This window comes from Amblyraja radiata, chromosome 11 (assembly GCF_010909765.2).
Source record: "Amblyraja radiata isolate CabotCenter1 chromosome 11, sAmbRad1.1.pri, whole genome shotgun sequence".
In the NCBI taxonomy this organism is placed as follows: domain Eukaryota; kingdom Metazoa; phylum Chordata; class Chondrichthyes; order Rajiformes; family Rajidae; genus Amblyraja; species Amblyraja radiata.
The window spans coordinates 33,180,948-33,201,525 of record NC_045966.1 but is presented as its reverse complement, the minus strand read 5'-3'; the positions used below and the strand labels follow the sequence as shown (position 1 = coordinate 33,201,525).

The following is a 20,578-nucleotide window of genomic DNA, read 5'->3' as shown; positions in this document are numbered from 1 at the left end:
AGACATAAGCAATGCACAGTTTAGAGGAGCAGCTTAGATCTACAAGAGGTTTTGGGCACTGGGTATCATGGAAGAGGGAATGGTTAGAGCAGGTGGGAATTCAGATGAGAGGGACGGTTAAGCATGAGTTCTTCCATAAAGAGTTCCTGTTAAGGTTTTGATGGTGCCACCTGCAAATAAAGGTTAATGCATATTTAATTTAGAAGTTTGCCGGAAACCCTGCATCTTCGTCAAAGAGAATGAAGGAATCCAACTGGACACAGCTCTTTTCACTCTATATAAAGCCTATTTTTTTCCAGTGTGAAAAGAGTGTTGGGCTTCATTCACTCACTTATGGAACGAATCACGCTGTACATATATTCAGATGCAGTTTCCACCAAACACCTGTGCACTATGAGCAATGTTGTGAGCGATGACTGTTGTCATCAAGGCTACGTACCACAAGGGACTTCCAGCAATCTGTCAGCTGAGAGGCTCACAGTGTTACTGAGGCATTTCCAGAGAAGATTAGGAGGATGGTAATGGAAGTTCCTTGCCCTCTCACTCCTACCATTGTCTGCCAGTCAGCCAGTCCAGCTGCAGCCACTCGCAACAAGATGCCGCCCAAAACTGTTGGAAGTCATCCTCCAAAATTATCTGTTGTTTCCCCCACTGAAAGTCAGGAGGCTTTCTATAGCGATGTGCATCATATGGAAGCATTGTGTAGTAGGCACTAGCATAGTCATAAGCAAGAAGAAAGCAAGTACTAAGAACAACCAGTTAACATTTTTGTAAAATCTGACATTTCATAAATTAATTCAGTTTGGAACATTTCTCTTGCGCTGAAGTTTACTCTTTCACTGTGGCCAACTGAATCAGGTGATGGTTAGTGATGGAAAGGATCCAAGTTGTGAGGCTAATAGTGCATGGGGAAATGGAACTGTAGCCAAATGTGATTCCCAGTTTTTACATTAAATAGGGCTAATCATCCTGAATAGTCTCGAGGTTCCCTTCTCTCTTCCTCCTCATCCTCCTGCTCCTAATTGATCACTTCCAAATGGCCATCATCTACCAAAGCTAATATGACTAAATTTTGAATGGAGGATCTCAAAGAACCCCGCAGAGCAATAGGAATTATCAGACTAAGAAATATTACAAATATTTTCGACTGCTGCTTCATAAGAGTAATTTATCTGGGGGGTGAATACAGTGATGTCTTTGACCCAGCGGTATGAATATTGACTTCTCTAACGTCAAGTAAACCTTGCTTTCCCTCTCTCTCCATCCCTCTCCAATCATAGATTTCTGACTGGTTTGACTGTCCTCTTGATAACATTTTACTTTATCACCTTCCTCTAGCTAATAATGATTTTCCTTGAACTTCCTCCCATTTGATCTCTGATATTCACACTTTACCCTTCCATATCTCTTGTTTCCCTTTCCCCTGACTCAGTCTGAAGAAGAGTCGCAACCTGAAACGTCACCCAGTCCTTCTATCAGAGGTGCTGCCTATCCCGCTGAGTTACTCCAGCATTTTGTGTTTGTCTTTGACAGTGATACAGTACATTCCTCGCACAGCTCTGAGACTAAGTTCTCCAGCTCTGAGACTGCTGTTTTGGCTGCAGACCACGGCAGATTACAATGAGGATGTCCTTATCAAGCCAAGATTTTTCACACAATGTACCTCTCTGAGTATCAGGCAGGAGAATTGTTCCCTGGAGACCCTCAATATGCCTGGCATATTGACTCGACAGTCGTTCTTGTGGCCATTTCCAATAACTTTTTCTTGCTTAGCGTGACCTTGCCACCTACACATTATTTCAGACAGACAGACAGTTTCAAATCCACCCATATTTATCAACAACTTTTTATCACCAGAAGCCTAGCCAACAGAAAATAGACATCTGCAAACAATACCAATTTTGGAAAATATACACCCGTAGAATTCACAAAAAGGAAAAACATATCAGTCAGCAATTTATCTGGGGGAAGAGGGAGGGTTGAAATGTTTTCAATTTTAACACATAAGAAAGGGTTCTGCTGCTATATAGAGTGGCACGGTGGCGCAGCGGTTAGAGTTGCTGCATTACAGCGCTACAGTGCCAGAGATGCGGGTTCGATCCTGGCTATGGGTGCTTGTCTGTGTGGAGTTTGTATTTTCTCCCTGTGACCTGCGTAGATTTTCTCTGATAACTTTGGTTTCCTCCCACACTCCAAAGGCGTACAGGTTTGTAGGTTAGTTAGCTTGGTAAAAATGTAAAAATTGGCCCTAGTGTGTAGAATAGTGTTAATGTGCAGGGATTGCTAGCCGGTGCGGAATCGATGGACCGAAGGGCCTGTTTCCGGCTGGATTTATAAACAAAACTAAATTAAACTGGAGCTGGACAATGTCATCATGACCTACTGCTCAGCTGACTTCCTGTGGGCAGTCAATATCTCAAACATCCTCATCAAAATGGTGCCATTCCTTGCTGTTGATGCAATTTTGTACTGCGTAGGTTCTCCACAACCCTTAAGCTATGGAATACAGTGAGTAATGCATGCATTTGAAACTTCATTAATAAAGTGCTCTGATCAAATAGGCAAGGCCACCATTGAGCATATTGTATTATTTAACATCTATTTGCCGATTACATTATAAGAAGTGGTGGACAAAAAAGCTGAAGAAACTCAGTGGGTGAGGCAGCATAACAGAGGTAGAGTTTGGGGATAGGGCCACGGTAAGCCTTGAACAAGGATTGTTCGGCATACCCTACAAATAGGCAGGCATAGCTGGGGCCTATGCTAGCGGAGGTAGAGTTCGGGGATAGGGCCACGGTACGTCTTGAACAAAGATTGTTCCACGTACCCAACAAAGAGGCAGGCTTAGCTGGTGCCATTAGCTGGGGCCCATGGGGCCCAAGAAGTGGTTGTATGTTTAGCCCAATGGAGGAAGAACTGTAAATTCCTGTAACGGATCATGACGGTCGGTGATCTTCGGTCGGTGGGGGCGCTGCAAGCCGGCGCTCTGTCAGCAGCGTGTCCGTTTTTTTCAACTTTTTTTGTTTTTTTAGTATGTTTTAAAGTATGTTTTTTGTGTTTCTTTGTGTGTTTTGTGTGGGGGGTGGTGTGGGGGGGTGAGGGGGAAACCGCTTTGGTCGCCTCCTCCATGGAGAGGCGACTTTTTCCAGGTCGCCTCCCCCGTGGCCTAACAACAAGGATCGGCGCGGCCTTTCCCGGAGACGCGTCCGGGGCTCCAGCGGCTGGCGCAGCGTGGACTCTCGGCGTGGAGCGGGTGAGGGCTCGCTGGAGGGGAGCGCTCCGTTTCGCTGGCCCGCGGCAGCCGGAAGCCTGAAGCCGCGGTCTGCAGAGTTCCAGCTGGCACGGTGTCCGCAGCCCGGGATCCCTCGTGGGGGACCCGGGGGAAGAAGAAGCTTCCACCGCCGGCCCGCGGTCAACTTCTACCGCGGACCCGGCATGGACTTACCATCACCCCTGGAGGGGGAGCTTCGACCGCCGGCCCTGCGGTCTGCGGTGCTTCTGGCTGCGGCTCGCCGGGGACTTTAAATCTTCGACCGCCGGCCTGCGGCCTACACCATCCTGAAGCCGCGGTCTCCGGTGGGGAAGAGCCGACTATGGACTGGCTCTGGACTCTGGTCCCGACCACGTGGGGAAATGGAGGAGGACTGGCCAATTTTTGTGCCTTCCACAGATGAATGCTGTGGTGGATGTTTGTGTTAAATGTTTATTGTGTATTGTGTGTTCTTTCTCATTGTATCCTTGCTGACATATTCATTTCACTTGCACTTTATGTGCAATGTGACGAATAAAACTGATTGATTGTATTGATTGTATTGTTGACAGAAGGATGTGTTGTCTTTAAGTGCCTAACGAGCTAGTGTCACTTAGCTGAAGCAGGAATTTAATTGTAAGCAATTCCTACACTGTCTGTTAATCTTTGTGCTCCTGCATTTAATGTCACTTCTATACTTCGTGACTGCAAACAGCTGCTCCATATTCCAACAGACTCCAATCAGCTGTTGGCATACAGGGAATCTTTCTAATAAACTCAAGGACAAATTAATGAGTTACACTTGGACATTAAACACTGCAGCAAACTTCACCAAAGGCTACCTGGAGTATATTATTGCTGTCATATTGTGTTTGGTTTCAGCTTCTGCATATATAGGTACATCTAATTGTTTTCCTTCATGTATGCAGGAAGCAATGGGGGAAAGAATTATGGCCACGGCATATTTTGCTAAGCCCTGTATTAGCATTGCATGTTCATCATGAAAGTCAGCGGTTTTATTTACACTGTTGCCATCACTTGACTTCACATGCAAAGCAAACGTAGAGCCAAGTGGAAATGTTTTAACATTGTTGGACTTTGTTATTAATCAAGCTGTTATTTAGCGTAGTGGGATTTGGAAAATAATGAGTATTTGAACAGTTTAAGCATATAACATGTAAACGTGAGTCGTATTTTCCTTATGACTGGATGAGTTACTTCACAATGGCCATCTCCATGAACCCGAGATGTTTTTTTTTAAACAGCTTCATTACACTTTGTTAGATTTGTAAATTTCTATCAGTTTTGGAAGTGTAAAAGAGGCACGGCTAGTTGTAAATGATTTCTTGTTGGTTTCTTTGGCCATGGCAATAAAATAGGATTTCAACTAATCTGCAGAGTATGTTTTTACGGTACTTCAGTTCAGGGTGTGTCTAAAAATACTGTCCTCTAATTATCCATCCAATCTATTTGTTCGCAGAAAGCCGACCTGTATATTAAAGGGTCATGGCAATTATTTATGTACCAGAATGATTCATTATGAATTAAATGATGCAAGCTCCTGATGTGATAAAGTAATATATCTTCATTTTTACAAGAGATGATTGGATATTTAGCCTGATGGAAATAGAAATGTAAATACAATTGTCCAGATTGCTACAAATACATCGATAGATGCTCCTGAACAGTGATGTAACCTGGGGTCATTGGGTGTTTCGGGTCTTTCAACATCGGACACCCTCACCAAGGCGACCCAGCCGTGGTTGATCAGACCACGACTTGTGTTCAGGTGGCATTCGCTCCTCCCCATGGACCTTCTCTCCTGATCCAGAGCCATCTCGTGGCCTTCTCCGCTACCTCTGTGGTGTTCTTGATGGCCTTTCTCCTCGCCACTCCGTTTATGCCCAGTGCACTCAAGGCTTTGTAGAGCGATTGCCCTGCAAAACCTCTGCAGCCAACCTCGATGGGCATACACCTTGCCTTCCAGCCCTGCTTGCGGCAGTCTATGACCAGCTCATCATACTTGGCCATCTTCCTCTCGTGAGCCTCCTCCAGACGGTCCTCCCACGGCACAGTCAGTTCCAACAAGACGATGTTTTTGGTCGCATTTGAGACCAGGAGGATATCTGGCCTCAGGGTGGTCGTGTCAATGTGCCGTGGGAACTTCAGCTGTTTCACCAGGTCTATGGAAAGCTGCCAGTCCTGCGCAGTTGCCAGGGTTCCTGACTGATTCCTGGCTGCTGTGGTTCTTGGCAGCTGCACTCCGGTCTTCACGAAGGTGATCATCTGGGTGGTGGGGCGTCCTCGTCTGCAGCTGCTGATTCCCATGCTGATGGCTTCTGCAATGGGTTTGAGAACCTGGTCGTGATGCCATGTGTACCGGCCCTGCCCAAGAGCCTTTGGGCAACAGCTCAGGATGTGCTCCAACGTCCCCTTGCCTGAGCATTGTGGGCAATCTGGAGATTCCGCTTTGCCCCTGATGAAGAGGTTCGATGGGCTGGGCAGGACATCATACACTGCCTGGACCAGGAACTTGATGCGCTGTGGTTCAGCCTGCCAGAGCTCAGTCCATGTGACTTTTCGGTCCATGGCCTGCTCCCACCTTGTCCAGGCTCCCTGCTGCCTCAATCCAACTGCTCTGGTAGACCTCTCCTCCTCCACCACTGCCCTCACTTCCTCCTGGACCAGCCTGCGCCTCTCCTTCCCCTTGGCCTTGTCAAACTGGGGAGATGGGAAGATTCCCAGGCCAGCTCTTCCCCGAGTCACTGCTCCCACCAGGACTCTGTGGCGTATCCGAGACTCTGCTTGCAGCACGGCTTCGCCGGCTCTCCACTTCCTCCCAGTTTTCACCTCCACCCCTGCTTGAGCCACCTTGGGGTCACTGGAGTCCCTGTACAGCATCACCTCTCTGGCCCGAGTCACCTTAAACTCCTCCTCCAGGGACTTCAGGGGCAGCTGGAGCTTGGCGTTATTTCCGTAAAGGGCGATGCTGCTAAGGCTCCTGGGCAGTCCCAGCCACCTTCTGAGAAAGCTGCTGACTTTCCTCTCCAATCTCTTTACGATGGATATTGGGACTTCGTAGACAAGCAGTGGCCAGAGTATCCTTTGCAGGATACCATGCTGGTAAATCCATGCCTTGAACTTGCCGGGAAGCCCCGACCGGTCCACTGCTCTCAATCAACTCTCCAGCTCCTGACAGGTTGCCTGGACAGATGCTGTATCCTTCAGGCTGCTGTTAAACACCTTGCCAAGACTCTTCACTGGCCTTTCGGAGTGTTGGGATTGGTGTCCCTTCGATGTTGAAGCGGAACCTGTCCATGACTTTGCCCTTCTTCAGCCCCAGTGACCTTGATTTTCCTGGCTTAAACCTCATCCTTGCCCATCCAATCAGTTTCTCCAACCCCTGCAGGACCCACCTGCCTCCTGGCACTGACTCAGTGGTGCCAGTCAGGTCGTCCATGAAGGCTCTGATTGGTGGTTGGCGCATTCCTGACTTGGTCTGAGGGCCCCGGCACTCTGGCTCAGCAGACTTAACGATCATGTTCATCGCCAAGGCAAAAAGGATCACAGAGATGGTACAGCCTGTGATGATCCCAACCTCCAGTCTGTGCCATTCTGATGTTACTGACCCTGATGAGACTCTCGTTGTAATGCTGGTTGTAATGGTCCAGGATGAGATCTGCCACTTGGCCCGGCACATGATGCTTGGCCATGACTGTCTGGATCAGCGTGTGCGGGATGGAGCCGTAGGCGTTGGCCAGGTCAAGCCAGAGCACTGTCAGGTCTCCCTTGTTCTCCCTGGCTTCTCTGATGAGTTGGGTCACCACTCCCGTGAGCTCTAGACACCCCGGCACTCCAGATAAGCCTCCCTTTTGCACTGAGCTGTCGATGTAACCATTGCTGGAGAGGAAGTTGGTCAGCCACCTCGCCACTATGCTGAAGAAAATCTTGCCTTCAACGCTTAGCAAGGAGATGATTCTGAACTGATCGATCTTCTTGGAATCTTCCTCCTTTGGGATCCAGACCCCTTCAGCGAATCGCCACTGCTGCGCCACTTTTCCTCTCCTCCAGATGACTTTCAGGATCTTCCACAGCCGTTTCAGTAACAAGGGGCAGTTCTTGTAGACCCTGTAGGGGACTCCGCTCGGGCCAGGGGCTGAGCCAGCTCTTGCTCTCTTCACAACGTCCTGGACCTCTTTCAGGACTGGCTCTCTACTATCAAACTCCTTGATGGGTGGAGGTGGATTTATCAGGATGTTGAACTGGCCCAGCTCCTGCTGCCTGACGGGGTCACTGTAGGTCATCTGGATGTGCCGGTCGATCTCCTCCTTAGAGCAAGCCAAACTCCCACTGCGCTTCTGCCCGAGCAGTTGTTTGGTGAAGCCGAAGGGGTTGGCTATGAAGGATGCTCGCTTCCTGGCTCTTTCCTTCCGGCGTCTTCGGTGCCACTCAGCTCTACGGAGGGTCATCAGCTTCTTCCTCAGGATGGTTCTCAGCTCAGCCAAGGGGGGACGTTGCTCCTCGGTGGCCTCTTTATACTGCTTCTTGAGGGACTTCAGCTCCTGCCGGATCTTGTGGATCTTTGTTGCTCGTTGGTTCATGGTGAAAGATGTTCTGGCAGGCTTCTTCTCCACTACTCCAAACCTTTCCACAGCTAGGCTGATGATGATTGTCATCATCATCCGCAGCCTTCGGTCCACGTCTCCCTTCACAGTTGCTTCTAGCACCTTGTCGACGTCCTCGTCGAACTGATGCCAGATTGCCGTCTTGCAGGCCTGAGGCCATTTGACTCGAACCTTCTCCGGAGAACTGTTCCGAGGGACTAGTTGCGTCACTTGGAGGCTTTGGGCTCTATGGGGTGATTCCGGGCCCGGCTCCTCCTGCGTCTCACCAGATAAAATACCTATGCGTTGTGACACTCCCTGTCCCTCCAAACACTTCATCCGGGTCTGGTGAATCTTCAGGCCTCGGCTGTTCTTACAAACCTTTCCACATCTGCATTTGATACTCGTAGTCGGTTGTCCATTGCCATTAGTCGTTAACCTTTTATCCGTCAAATTGAGGTGCGCATCCTCCCCCCCTCTCGGGAACCCCTGGGGGTATTTTTCCATGTGAATTTCTGTAGCGTGATTTGGGTCTCCTCCTCTCAGAGGATGCGGTTTGGGCTGCCAACCTGCCCCGGTTGCCGTCTTCCCGAGCTGTCCACTGTCTCTCCAGTCGTCACCACCCTATTCTTGGTTGTCAACCAGTCTATTCCTGGTCGCCACTGGTTTCACCAGCACAGTGATTGCTACAAATACATCGATAGATGCTCCTGAACACATCATCAGTGATGTAACCTGGGGTCATTAGGTGTTTCGGGTCTTTCAACATCAGACACCCTCACCAAGGCGACCCAGCCGTGGTTGATCAGACCACGACATGTTCAGGTGGCATTCGCTCTTCCCCATGGACCTCCTCTCCTGATCCAGAGCCATCTCGAGGCCTTCTCCTCTGCCTCTGTGGTGTTCTTGATGGCCCTTCTCCTCGCCACTCTGTTGATGCCCAGTGCACTCAAGGCTTTGTAGAGCGATTGCCCTGCAAAACCTCTGCAGCCAACCTCGATGGGCATACACCTTGCCTTCCAGCCCTGCTTGCGGCAGTCTATGACCAGCTCATCATACTTGGCCGTCTTCCTCTCGTGGGCCTCCTCCAGACAGTCCTCCCACGGCACAGTCAGTTCCAACAAGACGATGTTTTTGGTCGCCTCTGAGACCAGGAGGATATCTGGCCTCAGGGTGGTCGTGGCAATGTGCCGTGGGAACTTCAGCTGTTTCACCAGGTCTACGGAAAGCTGCCAGTCCTGAGCAGTTGCCAGGATTCCTGACTGATTCCTGGCTGCTGTGGTTTTTGGCAGCTGCACTCCGGCCTTCACGAAGGTGATCATCTGGGCGGTGCGGCGTTCTCGTCTGCAGCTGCTGATTCCCATGCTGATGGCTTCTGCAATGGGTTTGAGAACCTGGTTGTGACGCCATGTGTACCGGCCCTGCCCAAGAGCCTTTGGGCAACAGCTCAGGATGTGCTCCAACATCCCCTTGCCATGAACCATGACAAGGATGTTAAAGAGGGAACTGCAGATGCTGGAAATCTAAGGTACACAAAAATGCTGGAGAAACTCAGCGGGTGCAGCAGCATCTATGAAGCAAAGGAGATAGGCAACGTTTCGGGCCAAAACCCTTCTTCAGACAAGGATGCATTGTCTTTATGTATCTGATAAGCGACTGATACTTCAATTGAATAGGTCTTTAATTCTAACCAGTTCCTTCACTATTCTGCAGTGTGAGGAGAGAGGTTATCTGAGCTGGCACAAGTACAGAAAATGAGTTCAATTGACCTGACAAGTTAACTTTGTTTCCCTTTCAGAAGATGCTGCCTGAGCTGTTGAGTATCCTTGTCATGTTACATTTTTATTTACAATTATCAACGTCTGCACCCCATTGTTTCCAATACCTGAGCTGGTAGCTGGGAACAACGATAAAATCAAATGAAGGTGCATCTTCGCCTTTACTCTTTTCTAGTATTTTTGCTGATGCGTGCTGTCTTAACTAAGTGAGAGAGGAAGGCACAAACACGGCTTGTATTTGGATGAGGGGAAAGGAGGATAGGGAGGTTGTGTGCCAGCTTTTAACCTTCTACAGTTTGTACCCCAGAAGAGAGGCTGAATGAAAGAAAGCCGCAACGTGAGAAGGTGGGTTGAACATATGAGGACTTTCAATGGTTTCAACTCCATCGATGTCCACTATCATGGCTGCTCAAATTCCAGCAGCAGTGTCTCCTCAGTAGGAGGAAGGTGGTGCTGGCGTTCTCCTCGACCACTGATGTTGGAGGAATTTGTCACAGACAGCGTAATACATTAAAATGGATCATGATCGATCTGACTTCACTCACAAACACACTAAGGGTTGAGAGGGATATGGACATTTCAGATTAGACTAGAATGCCAAATTGGTCAGTATGGACAAGTTGGTCAGAAGGGCCTGTTTCTAGGCTGTGGAGTTCAATATTTCTACGATACTTTGAAATGAGTGAGATCCTTCCTATGTCAGCAATGCCTTGCATAAAGCACAGGGACCAGTTGGAAAGTAGTACAATACACAGATGCATAAATCAAAGATAAACTGATCCATGAAGGGGACCTTGCTGATACTTCTCAACAGAACTGCTGGCAAAAGGCAAGTACGTATCGGATCAATAGGTTTTGTTGAAAGGCTGGCAGCCTATACAGATTGTGAAATGTTGGTGTGAGCCATTGAAGGGTAAGTGTTTGAGGACACTGAGCAGAGCATGAAAGATGTCTGAGGCCTTTGTATTGGAGATAGTTGGTAGATGATTGATTGGCAGGGGGTACATGGGCCATGTCTGAGGTCAGTGGGGTATGAGTTTGAAGGTGTATTAACTGATGACTTACTGCTGGGAGCACTGAACATTATGCAGCACAGCATCCATGTTCTCATGGTTTGGCCCAAAGTCATCCTTTCTCACTGGTCTCCCAGCAGTGGAGGGTAGCCTACCCTATCCCACCCCATCCCATCCCACCCCACCCCACCCCATCCCATCCCATCCCATCCCACCCTATCCTAGGACTTATCCTTTCCCAAGTTAAGGCATAACTGCATAAGCAAGTTGCATTCACAGCTACACCCAATGCCACCAGTCATTAAACCATTGTGTGTCCCCTCTTTAAGACGTGTGGTGTGGTTTAAATTGGCTCCAACTGTTCCTGAAGTTGAACTCCCCTGCTGATGTATTAATCTACTGAACAGCAGTTTTGACAGGCTGGATGCGACAAATATCTCAATAAGCTGCTCTTAGTTTGTTAACTATCCACAGCCATTAAATGTATATCAGGATCCTTATGGCTAGGCAACAGCACATACTCTAAAGCAGTAATCTCTCTGTTAAACAAGTACATGTCAACCTGTATTTAGAAACCATGTTAGAACCTTCCTTCATGAGGGCAATGTGAAATGTGGCTTCAAATCATCTGGTAACCCAGATGGGTTTACTCATGAGATACAGCATGGGAACAGGCCCTTCAGCCCATCAAGACCACACTACGGTCAGGCACCCATTGTTACACTAATCACACACTAACCAATTTTATTCTCTCCCACCCCAACACCAAACCTTAAAATTCTACCACTCATCAAAACATTTGGGGTAATTTTGCAGCGACCTACTGCCCTGAATATTTTTGGGATGTGGGAGGAAACCAGCCCAGCCTGTTGAGACCCACGCGGTCACAGGATAAACACACAAACTCCACATAGACAGCACCAGAGGTTAGGTTCAAATCCAGGTCGCTGGACCTTGAGGCAACAGTTAAAGTCATAGTCACACAGCATGGTAATAGGCCCTTTGGCAAAGATCATCCATGTCGATCAAGAAGCCCGAGCTAAGCTAGTCTTGGTCCGCATCTTGATCTGCATTTGTTCCATATCCCACTAATCCTTTCCTATCCTTGTACCTGCCCAACTATCTTTTAAATGTTGTTATTATACATGTCATAGAGAGTAATACAGTGTGGAAACAGGCCCTTCGGCCCAACTCACCCACACCGGCCAACAATATCCCAGCTACACTAGTCCCACTTGCCTGTGCTTGGTCCATATCGCTCCAAACCTGTCCTATCTATGTACCTGTTTAATTGTTTCTTAAAAGATGGGCTAGTCCCAGCCTCAACTACCTCCTCTGGCAGCTTGTTCCATACACCCACCACCCTTTGTGTGAAAAAGTTACCCTTCAGATTCCTATTAAATATTTTGCCCTTCACCTTGAACCTACATCCTCTGGTCCCCGAATCTCCTACTCTGGGCAAAAGACTGTACATCTACCTGATCTATTCCTCTCATGATTTTGTATACCTGTATAAGATATCCCCCTCATCCTCCTGCACTCCATGGAATAGAGACCCAGCCTACTCAACCTCTCCCTATAGATCACACCCTCTAGTCCTGGCAACATCCTCGTAAATCTTTTCTGAACCCTTTCAAGCTTGACAATATCTTTCCTATAACATGGTGCCCAGAACTGAACACAATATTCTAAATGTGGTCTCACCAACGTCTTATACAACTGCAACATGACCTCCCAACTTATATTCTCAATACTGACTGATGAAGGCCAAAGTGCCGAAAGCCATTTTGACCACCTTATCTACCTGCAACTCGACCTTCAAGGAACCATGCACCTGTACTCTTAGATCCCTCTGCTCTGCAACACTACCCAGAGGCATACATGCCTCGTCTACTTCCTCTAGCTAACTAACTGTGCCACCAAGCTGCTTCTTACAGTTATAGAGAGATACAATCTGAAAGCAAGCCCTCAGCAGCGCAGTTTCAGACTGCAGATGTCTATAGAGGTTGCATTTGCAACATTATCGCTCCATTGCTCATGGTGGTGGGTCAGCTCTTCGAGAACACTTTCCAGGAGCACAACAGTACAGCAGCATAAAAGGTTGTCATGTAAGTGAGGTAAAACAGGGAGGCATTGTATTGTACTCTATGGTATATTGCCAGGTACTCCCTGCCTAAGGGTAAGGGCTGAACCATTTGGTGGTGTGAGAAGGTCTAAGTTGCTGTGAACCACAAATCAATCAAGGCAGTCACCACATGCAGGTCACGAGTGACTATAAAAGTGAAAAGAGCTCCAGGGGATTAATAACATCAAAGAAGTACTTCCAACTAACACGAACAGTGATGCTGGGAAATGCTCTCAGCGGCCCATTCATACACCATTGCAAGTCTATTAATTGCCTTTGAATTCCTGAACCCTGTAAAACATACACCTGTTTTTTTTAATGCATTAACAAAGGTGGTATGTTGACTTCCCATTTAATAGCAGCAATGTACGTCAGCGGTGGAGGAATTATGCACTATATGAACCATTTGTGCCTGTTGGTCGCTGATTGATCTGGAAGCAATTAAATGTGTCCAAAACAACCTTTTGCAGAATTCGTAGAAAATGCGCTCATAGTTCCAATTTCTTGGCCATTGTGCTTCATAAGGACAGATATATTACAGTGTGTAAACTACATTATCTTGCCATTATGTCCAATTGAAACCAAAAGAGGAACTGTTTTGCATTCTTGAAATGAAGGATCACATTTGTGTGCCAAAGTTGAGAACTATAATTTTGCCTATGATGAAATTGATTAGGAATCTACAGACAATCTGACACCAGTATTAACTGCAGCACAGAACCTTATTTTTAGATACTGTGTCACATCTGGACTGTTGATGGAGTGGTCATAATATATTATGTAGATATATGTAACATTATAGACACTACATTTGCACTCCATTTATTTTCTGTTAATAATGTGGTGGTAACAAATGCTTAGAGGTGATGGCTAAAATGTAATAATAAGGACTATAGCATAATTTTAATAGGTAATACAGGATGGTTTGCTGCTAACTTGTTCCATTCATAGTGATATGCTAACATTGGACACCCAGATCTGGTATTATTATGAACTGTTACAACCAATATACTGAAAAGACACAAGGAGAAATCAGTCCTCAGTCACCGAATACTAAAACAAATTTTCAGGTGTTTAACTCCTAGATTTAAAACCAGGCAGGAAAAAGTAAGAGAATTAGACGTGGTTGAAGCAATGGAGTTGGTGATGATAGAAACATAGAAACATAGAAACATAGAAATTAGGTGCAGGAGTAGGCCATTCGGCCCTTCGAGCCTGCACCGCCATTCAATATGATCATGGCTGATCATCCAACTCAGTATCCCGTACCTGCCTTCTCTCCATACCCTCTGATCCCCTTAGCCACAAGGGCCACATCTAACTCCCTCTTAAATATAGCCAATGAACTGGCCTCGACTACCCTCTGTGGCAGGGAGTTCCAGAGATTCACCACTCTCTGTGTGAAAAAAACAGAGAGTGATGGGAAAAATGAAGAGGAAAAAATAAAGGAAAACATTGAAAATAATGGTAGAGAAATGGATCTGGGAGCCTTTCACACCAATCAGAGAAAGCAACATCCATATGTTGCAAGCAGTTAAGAAGCCAAACACTATGTTGGCCTTCATTGCAAGAGGTTTTGTGTACAGGAGCAAGTGTGTCTCACTACAATTATACAGGGCCTGAGTGCGATCACACCTGCAAGTGCATAGAATATCAGAGTTGGGACATGACGTTGCAATTTTATAAAACACTCGGTAGGCCTCACCTGCCATTCTGGTCACCACAATATGGGAAAGTTATGAATGTGATAGAGAGAGTGCAGAGGCGATTCACCAGGATGTTACCTGCATTAAAGTACTGTAGTTATGGGAACAGAATGGAAAGGCTGAGATTGTTTTCCCTAGATCAAAGGAGGCTGAGGGGTGATCTGGTAAAGTATTCAAGATTATGAGAAGCATACTTAGGATAATATAGCAAAATCTTTTACCTATGTTAGGGTTATCAAAAACACAATGGCATACTTTTAAGGTGAGAAGTAGTGGTTCTAAAGAGAATCTAAGGGGTAATTGTTTTACATAGAGAGAGATTGGTATCTGTAACATGCTGCCAAAGTAGGTGGCGAATCAAAGGCAATTACTGCATTAAAAGGTATTTTGATAAGCACATAAATAAGCAAAGGGTAGAAGGATACGATCCTAATGAGGGCGTGGGATTAATGTCAATGGGCAAAAAGCTTTGCATGGATGTGGTGGGCCAGAGTTGTGCTGCACAACTTTATGCCTTAAGGGCCTGTCCCACTTGGCGATTTTTTCGGCAACTGCCGGCATAATTGACTAATGTATCATGTCACTGAAAAATACGCGGTGTGACGCGGCGTGACGACGTATGACGCGGCGGTGACGCAGCGCGATGACGTATGGCCCGCGGTGTTTTTTCAAGTGTCGCCACCACTGTTTTGGCGCCGCTGGGTTTTGAAATGTTCAAAATCTTTTAGCAACACTGATATGACACCGGCAAAATCGGCAAGTGGGACAGGCCCTTTACATTTCTTCTCACAGAGAGTGGTGATCATGTGGAAACCTCTACCATGGAAAACAGTGGTGACTAAATCACTAAATGTGTTTAAAAAGTTATATTTCTAAGCACAAAATGGCATTTGTGGGTGTAGAGAGAGAACAGGAATATAGTGTTGAGATAATTGATCAGCCATCATCATATTGAAGGTAGAGTAGGCTCGAAGGGCTGAATGCCTACCCCCACTCCTTTGATTATGTTTCCGTGCGAGTGGGAAAAAGATACCAGGAGGTAAATCATAAAGAGAAAGTTGGGAGGGATAGAGTTGGGGAGGGTCCAAAGAATAGGCTAACAGCAAGATAGAGGAACAATAGAAATGTGGGTAGTGGGAAAGAAAATCCAGGAAGCTGGTGCAGTGAGAGAGATGGAGTGAAAAAAATATCAATAGGCAAGAGAGAGGGAGGATTATTTGAAAAAGTATCCTTTTATTCTTCCAGCAGAAAACAATTAGAGGCACATGGATATGCAGGGAATGGAGAGATGGTGATTATATGCAGGCAGACAGTGTTGGTCTTGGCATCATGTTCAGTAAATACATTGTATGACTTCCTACGACCTTGCATCGACCATGCTGTGAGTATGAGTCGAGGGCAAACTTGCCAGAACTCGAGGATTAGGTCGCCCAAGTGGGACAGCCCCTTAAGGGCCTGTTCCTGTGCTGTACTATTTTATGATCAGCTAAATGTTTCTTTTTTTTCTTTGTTCTCCCAGATTCCCATCTCAGTTTGATGAGAGTGGGGATTGAGGGAGAAGTTTGGAAAAAAACAGAAACCACAAGAATGATGATATTCTCAAAAAAACATGTTATTAGTCTCATGGATCGCATTTTCCAGAGGATGCTTCATTAAAAACAGATACAAACTTCTAGTTTTTCAGTAGCTGCTTAAAAGGTAATGGCCTGGAAAAAGGAGTGGGAGGAGTAAATATCAAGATCCCATGTGAAGTTCGGAACAGAGGAAAAGAAAAAAAACTTGCATTTCTCTGACACTTTTCAGAATGTCCCATAGAACGTTAGAGATCCATAAAAATAATTTTGAAATATAATCATGCTGCAATGAAGGAAAAGGAGCAGCCAACTCATGTACTGCTAGCTTTCACAAACAGAGTCAAGTCAAGTTTATTCATCACATACACATACGAGATGTGCAGTGAAATGAAAAGTGGCAATGCTCGCGGACTTTGTGCAAAAAGACAAACAAACAAACAACCAAACAAACTACAAACAGAATGGAACAGAATCACATATTCTTTTACATATTAAATATTGTGGGCGGAAGGAAAAAGGGAAAAAAACTGCAATTTAAAAAAAAGCAGTAGAGTGGTACAGTAAAGTTAGTCCCTGGTGAGATAGGAGTTTACAGTCCTAATGGCCTTTGGGAAGAAACTCCTTCTCAACCTCTCCGTTCTCACAGCATGGCAACAGAGGCGTTTGCCTGAACGTAGCAGCTGGAACAGTTGCAGGGGTGGATGGGGTCTCCCATGATCTTATTGGCTCTGGAGTTGCACCTCCTGATGTATAGTTCCTGCAGAAGGGCGAGTGAAGTTCCCATAGTACGTTCGGCCGAACGCACTACTCTCTGCAGAGCCTTCTTGTCCTGGGCAAAGCAATTCCCAAACCAGATTGTAATATTTCCAGACGAGATGCTTTCCACAGCCGCTGAGTAGAAGCACTGGAGGATCCTCGGAGACACTCTGAATTTCCTCAATTGCCTGAGGTGGTAAAGGCGCTGCCTTGCCTTACTCACGAGTGCTGCAGCGTGTGATGTCCATGTCATATCCTCAGAGATGTGGACTCCCAGGTATTTAAAACAGCTCTCCCTATCCACAGTATCCCCATTTATCCTCAATGGTGTGTACGTCGTCGGATGATGTGCCCTCCTAAAGTCCACGATCAGCTCCTTAGTTTTTTTGATTTTCAAGAGGAGGCTGTTGTCCTGACACCAGAGTTCCAGATCAGCCACCTCCTCCCAGTAGGCCTTCTCATCGTTGTCTGAGATCAGGCCCACCACCACAGTGTCATCAGCAAACTGGATTATTGAGTTGGAGCTGAACCTAGCCACACAGTCATATGTGTACATATGTGTACAGGGAGTACAATAGGGGGGCTGAGGACGCAATCCTGGGGGGATCCTGTGCTCAGGGTGAGGGACTTTGATGTATTCCCTCCCATCTTGACTACCTGGGGCCTGGCGGTGAGAAAGTCCAGGACCCAGGCACACAGGGGGGTGTTGAGCCCTAATTCCAGTAGCTTCTCGGCCAGTCTGGTGGGGACTATCGTGTTGAAGGCTGAACTGAAGTCTATGAACTGCATCCTCACGTAGCCCCCCTTCTGGCTGTCAAGATGAGAGAGAGCGGTGTGCAAAACCTGGGAGACCGCATCGTCCGTGGATCTGTTCGGACGGTATGCGAATTGTAACGGGTCATGATTAACCATCTGAAATAATAAGTGAGGGATAAGTAATGATCAAGACACTGGAATGAGCACATACTCTTTTGCAAAATAATGCCACGTGATCTTTCACGTCAGCTTGAGAAATTTGATAGATGATTGGCTGAACATGTCGTCGAAAAGACAGCACTTCACAATATGCAGAACTCCATCACGACTGCAATGCAGTATTAGTCTGAACTCTTAGCTGCAAACTCATGAAAGAATCTTGAACATTGGCGAGGAAGCACAATGTTGCAAGGCATAAGAAAATCATGGTCTCAAGTCATCTTTCTGGGGAACAGTGAGGGGAGTTTTCAATCAACGATAATCCCAGGAAAATTAATGAGTCAGATTACGACATTAGACCAAGATAACTGAACTGTAGTTTACACTGACACCAAGTGGCTTTGTTTGGAATTGCAAGATGTCTTGCACCCAAAGCACAATGACCACTGATAGGGTTTGAACAGACCATTATCAGACGACAAGACTGACACATCGGCATAAGAAATACTGTAGGAGTACACGGATCCCCTTCAAATGGATATCATATAAATAAGAGACGTATTAATGTAAGATGTATTAATGTACTTTAAGTTTTTATACATATAGAAAGAGATTTCCAGGTTTCAATCACAGAAAAAAGACAAACTTTACAGATTTAAGCAACTCAGGACCAAAGGTAAATCTATTTACTAGATTCAATTAGAGACGTCCACTATTCCTTTTTGAAAAACAGTATTGCATTACACTTAAAGGGGATAAAATACTATTGTCTATGAGTAAACTGTATTCTTTAATGAATTGTTTATTTACAAAAATATGAATGTAATTTCTGTGAACTTTTTCTTTCACAGGTTCATTCTTTCCATCTTTGAAACCAACGGAGACTGTCTTTAAAGTAGTATTTTGGCTAGGGTATTCAAACAGCTGTGTAAACCCCATAATTTACTCGTGCTCCAGTAAAGAATTCAAAAGAGCTTTTATTCGAATTCTGAAGTGTCAATGTACCCGCAGAAAGCGGCCAGCCTGGCGGGTTTACAATTACAACTGGAGAATGAATTCTCTTGACCAGCAGCGAAAAGACTCAGTGGACGGTGGCTCCTTTATTTTTGGTGACAATGACAGAAGGCCATCATTGTGCCAGGGTCACACTCTTGTGGACAAGAACAAGCAGCAGAACATAGAAATGTGCAGCCTTCGAGGATGGAGGCTGATTTCATCACAACGCCGCTCTTCCTTACAGTCCAATGGACCAAACAAAAAGTATGAGTTTCCTGGAAGGACCATCAATGGAGAGTATGGAATCTGTAATAGTTCAACCATACCTACAAAGAAAACCACAGCTTTTGGGCATTTTGCACCAAATTCTGAGGGATTTCAAAAGAGCGTTCCTAATAAAAAGACGCATCATGTCCCAGAAACAAATATTTAAACAAGAATCAAGACTTTCATTGAAATGCCTTGTTGTGAAATGTTATTTTGGTGTATGCTATAATATTTACAAATGTATAATTCATATCATATTATAATTGCTATATAAATGTTTTACTCTCATTGCTGTACGTGTGATAATTCATTGTTTCAGATGTATATTATGTTACTATGAAAATGTCGTACCCTCAGGAAAATGTTTGTTACCTAGAATGCACAATTTACACTTCACTAAAGATGTTTGTTTGCATTTACAAGATCACTGATATTTAAACTGCTTTAGTCTATGTTAGATGTAACAGTGTCTCACGTAAAACATGTTTCCTTGAAAATAACTTTAAAAATCCAAGCCATGGAATAACTGCTGTTGTTGGTTTTGATGAAAAAAATATGTTTGCAGAAGATTCACAGTGTTCTGCTTTAAATACCTCTGTATAGTTGGATAGTATGGGACCATGAGATCATGTGGCCATTTTCATATTCCAATCACTCCTGTTAAACTAGTGTCAGTTTCCCCAGAAGTAACACAATTTAATAGAGAAAAAGGCAAGTGATGGAGTCCAGGCCAGAAGAGAGGACAAGGCACTGGCTCACCTTGAGCCACAATTCTCAGTAACTGGTTGCTGATTGCAAAGATTGGAGAGAGGAATCAGATCAGGGAGTGAACAGCCAGAGAAAAGGAAGATTCATGATAAAGCCATCACAATAACGTTTTTTTTTATAAACAGTGATTTTTACCAAAGACTTCATCGTAATATGGTGGAGTAAGGTGCGTTGCTGATGCAATGCTTTAATCGATTGTTATTTAAATAAAAAAATAAGTGTTTTAAATAAAAGCATGCTCCTCCAATTTGATTTAATTGCTACCTAGTATTATTCATTATGGTCTGTCAGCTGGGGGCTATCAACACAACAAGGTTAATGGAGAAAGAGGTAAGTTAGCAAATAAAACATTTATAATTCACTTATTGCCAATTTTGCATATGGATTTGCAAATAATGAACGTAAAGTTTGTAGTGAAAGTATATCTTGGGGTAAAAATTTGTGAAGATGTCTGTCCAGCATTGCGCTCCAGAGTTCAGGCTAAGATATAAGACAACACGAGGTCAATTAGAATATTGGCCGTGCTCTGCTGCATCTCGCTCAGTTCTTCAGATCATTTAATCTATGATTTCTCTAAACCTGACATTGAACCAATCTGAATCCACATTTCATTATTATGAATTTAATATTCTATGTGCTTCATATTGTCAGGTTCCAGGATCAACAACAGTAAATGCTGGAACCATACAATAAAGATAGATTTGTCTTAACCAGCTACATTAAAAGGGTAGCAAGGAAAGAAGAGACCATGTTACATTACACATTTCCCCTTCCATGCCAAGTTATATGTGTCTGAATAAAATCGGGCAGATTCATGCCAACCACA

At 45.4% G+C, this 20,578-nt stretch overlaps 1 protein-coding gene across 1 annotated transcript in view; it reads left to right on the top strand.

Moving 5' to 3' along the window:
- adra1b (adrenoceptor alpha 1B) overlaps positions 1 to 19,999 on the top strand; it is a 49,872-nt gene extending 29,873 nt beyond the window's left edge. The window contains exon 2 of the mRNA XM_033029662.1: positions 18,573 to 19,999. Within this exon, the coding sequence (XP_032885553.1) occupies positions 18,573 to 19,150 (578 nt within the window). The 3' untranslated portion in view covers positions 19,151 to 19,999. The remainder of the gene's footprint in view (positions 1 to 18,572) is intronic.
- Positions 20,000 to 20,578: the final 579 nt, after the last annotated feature.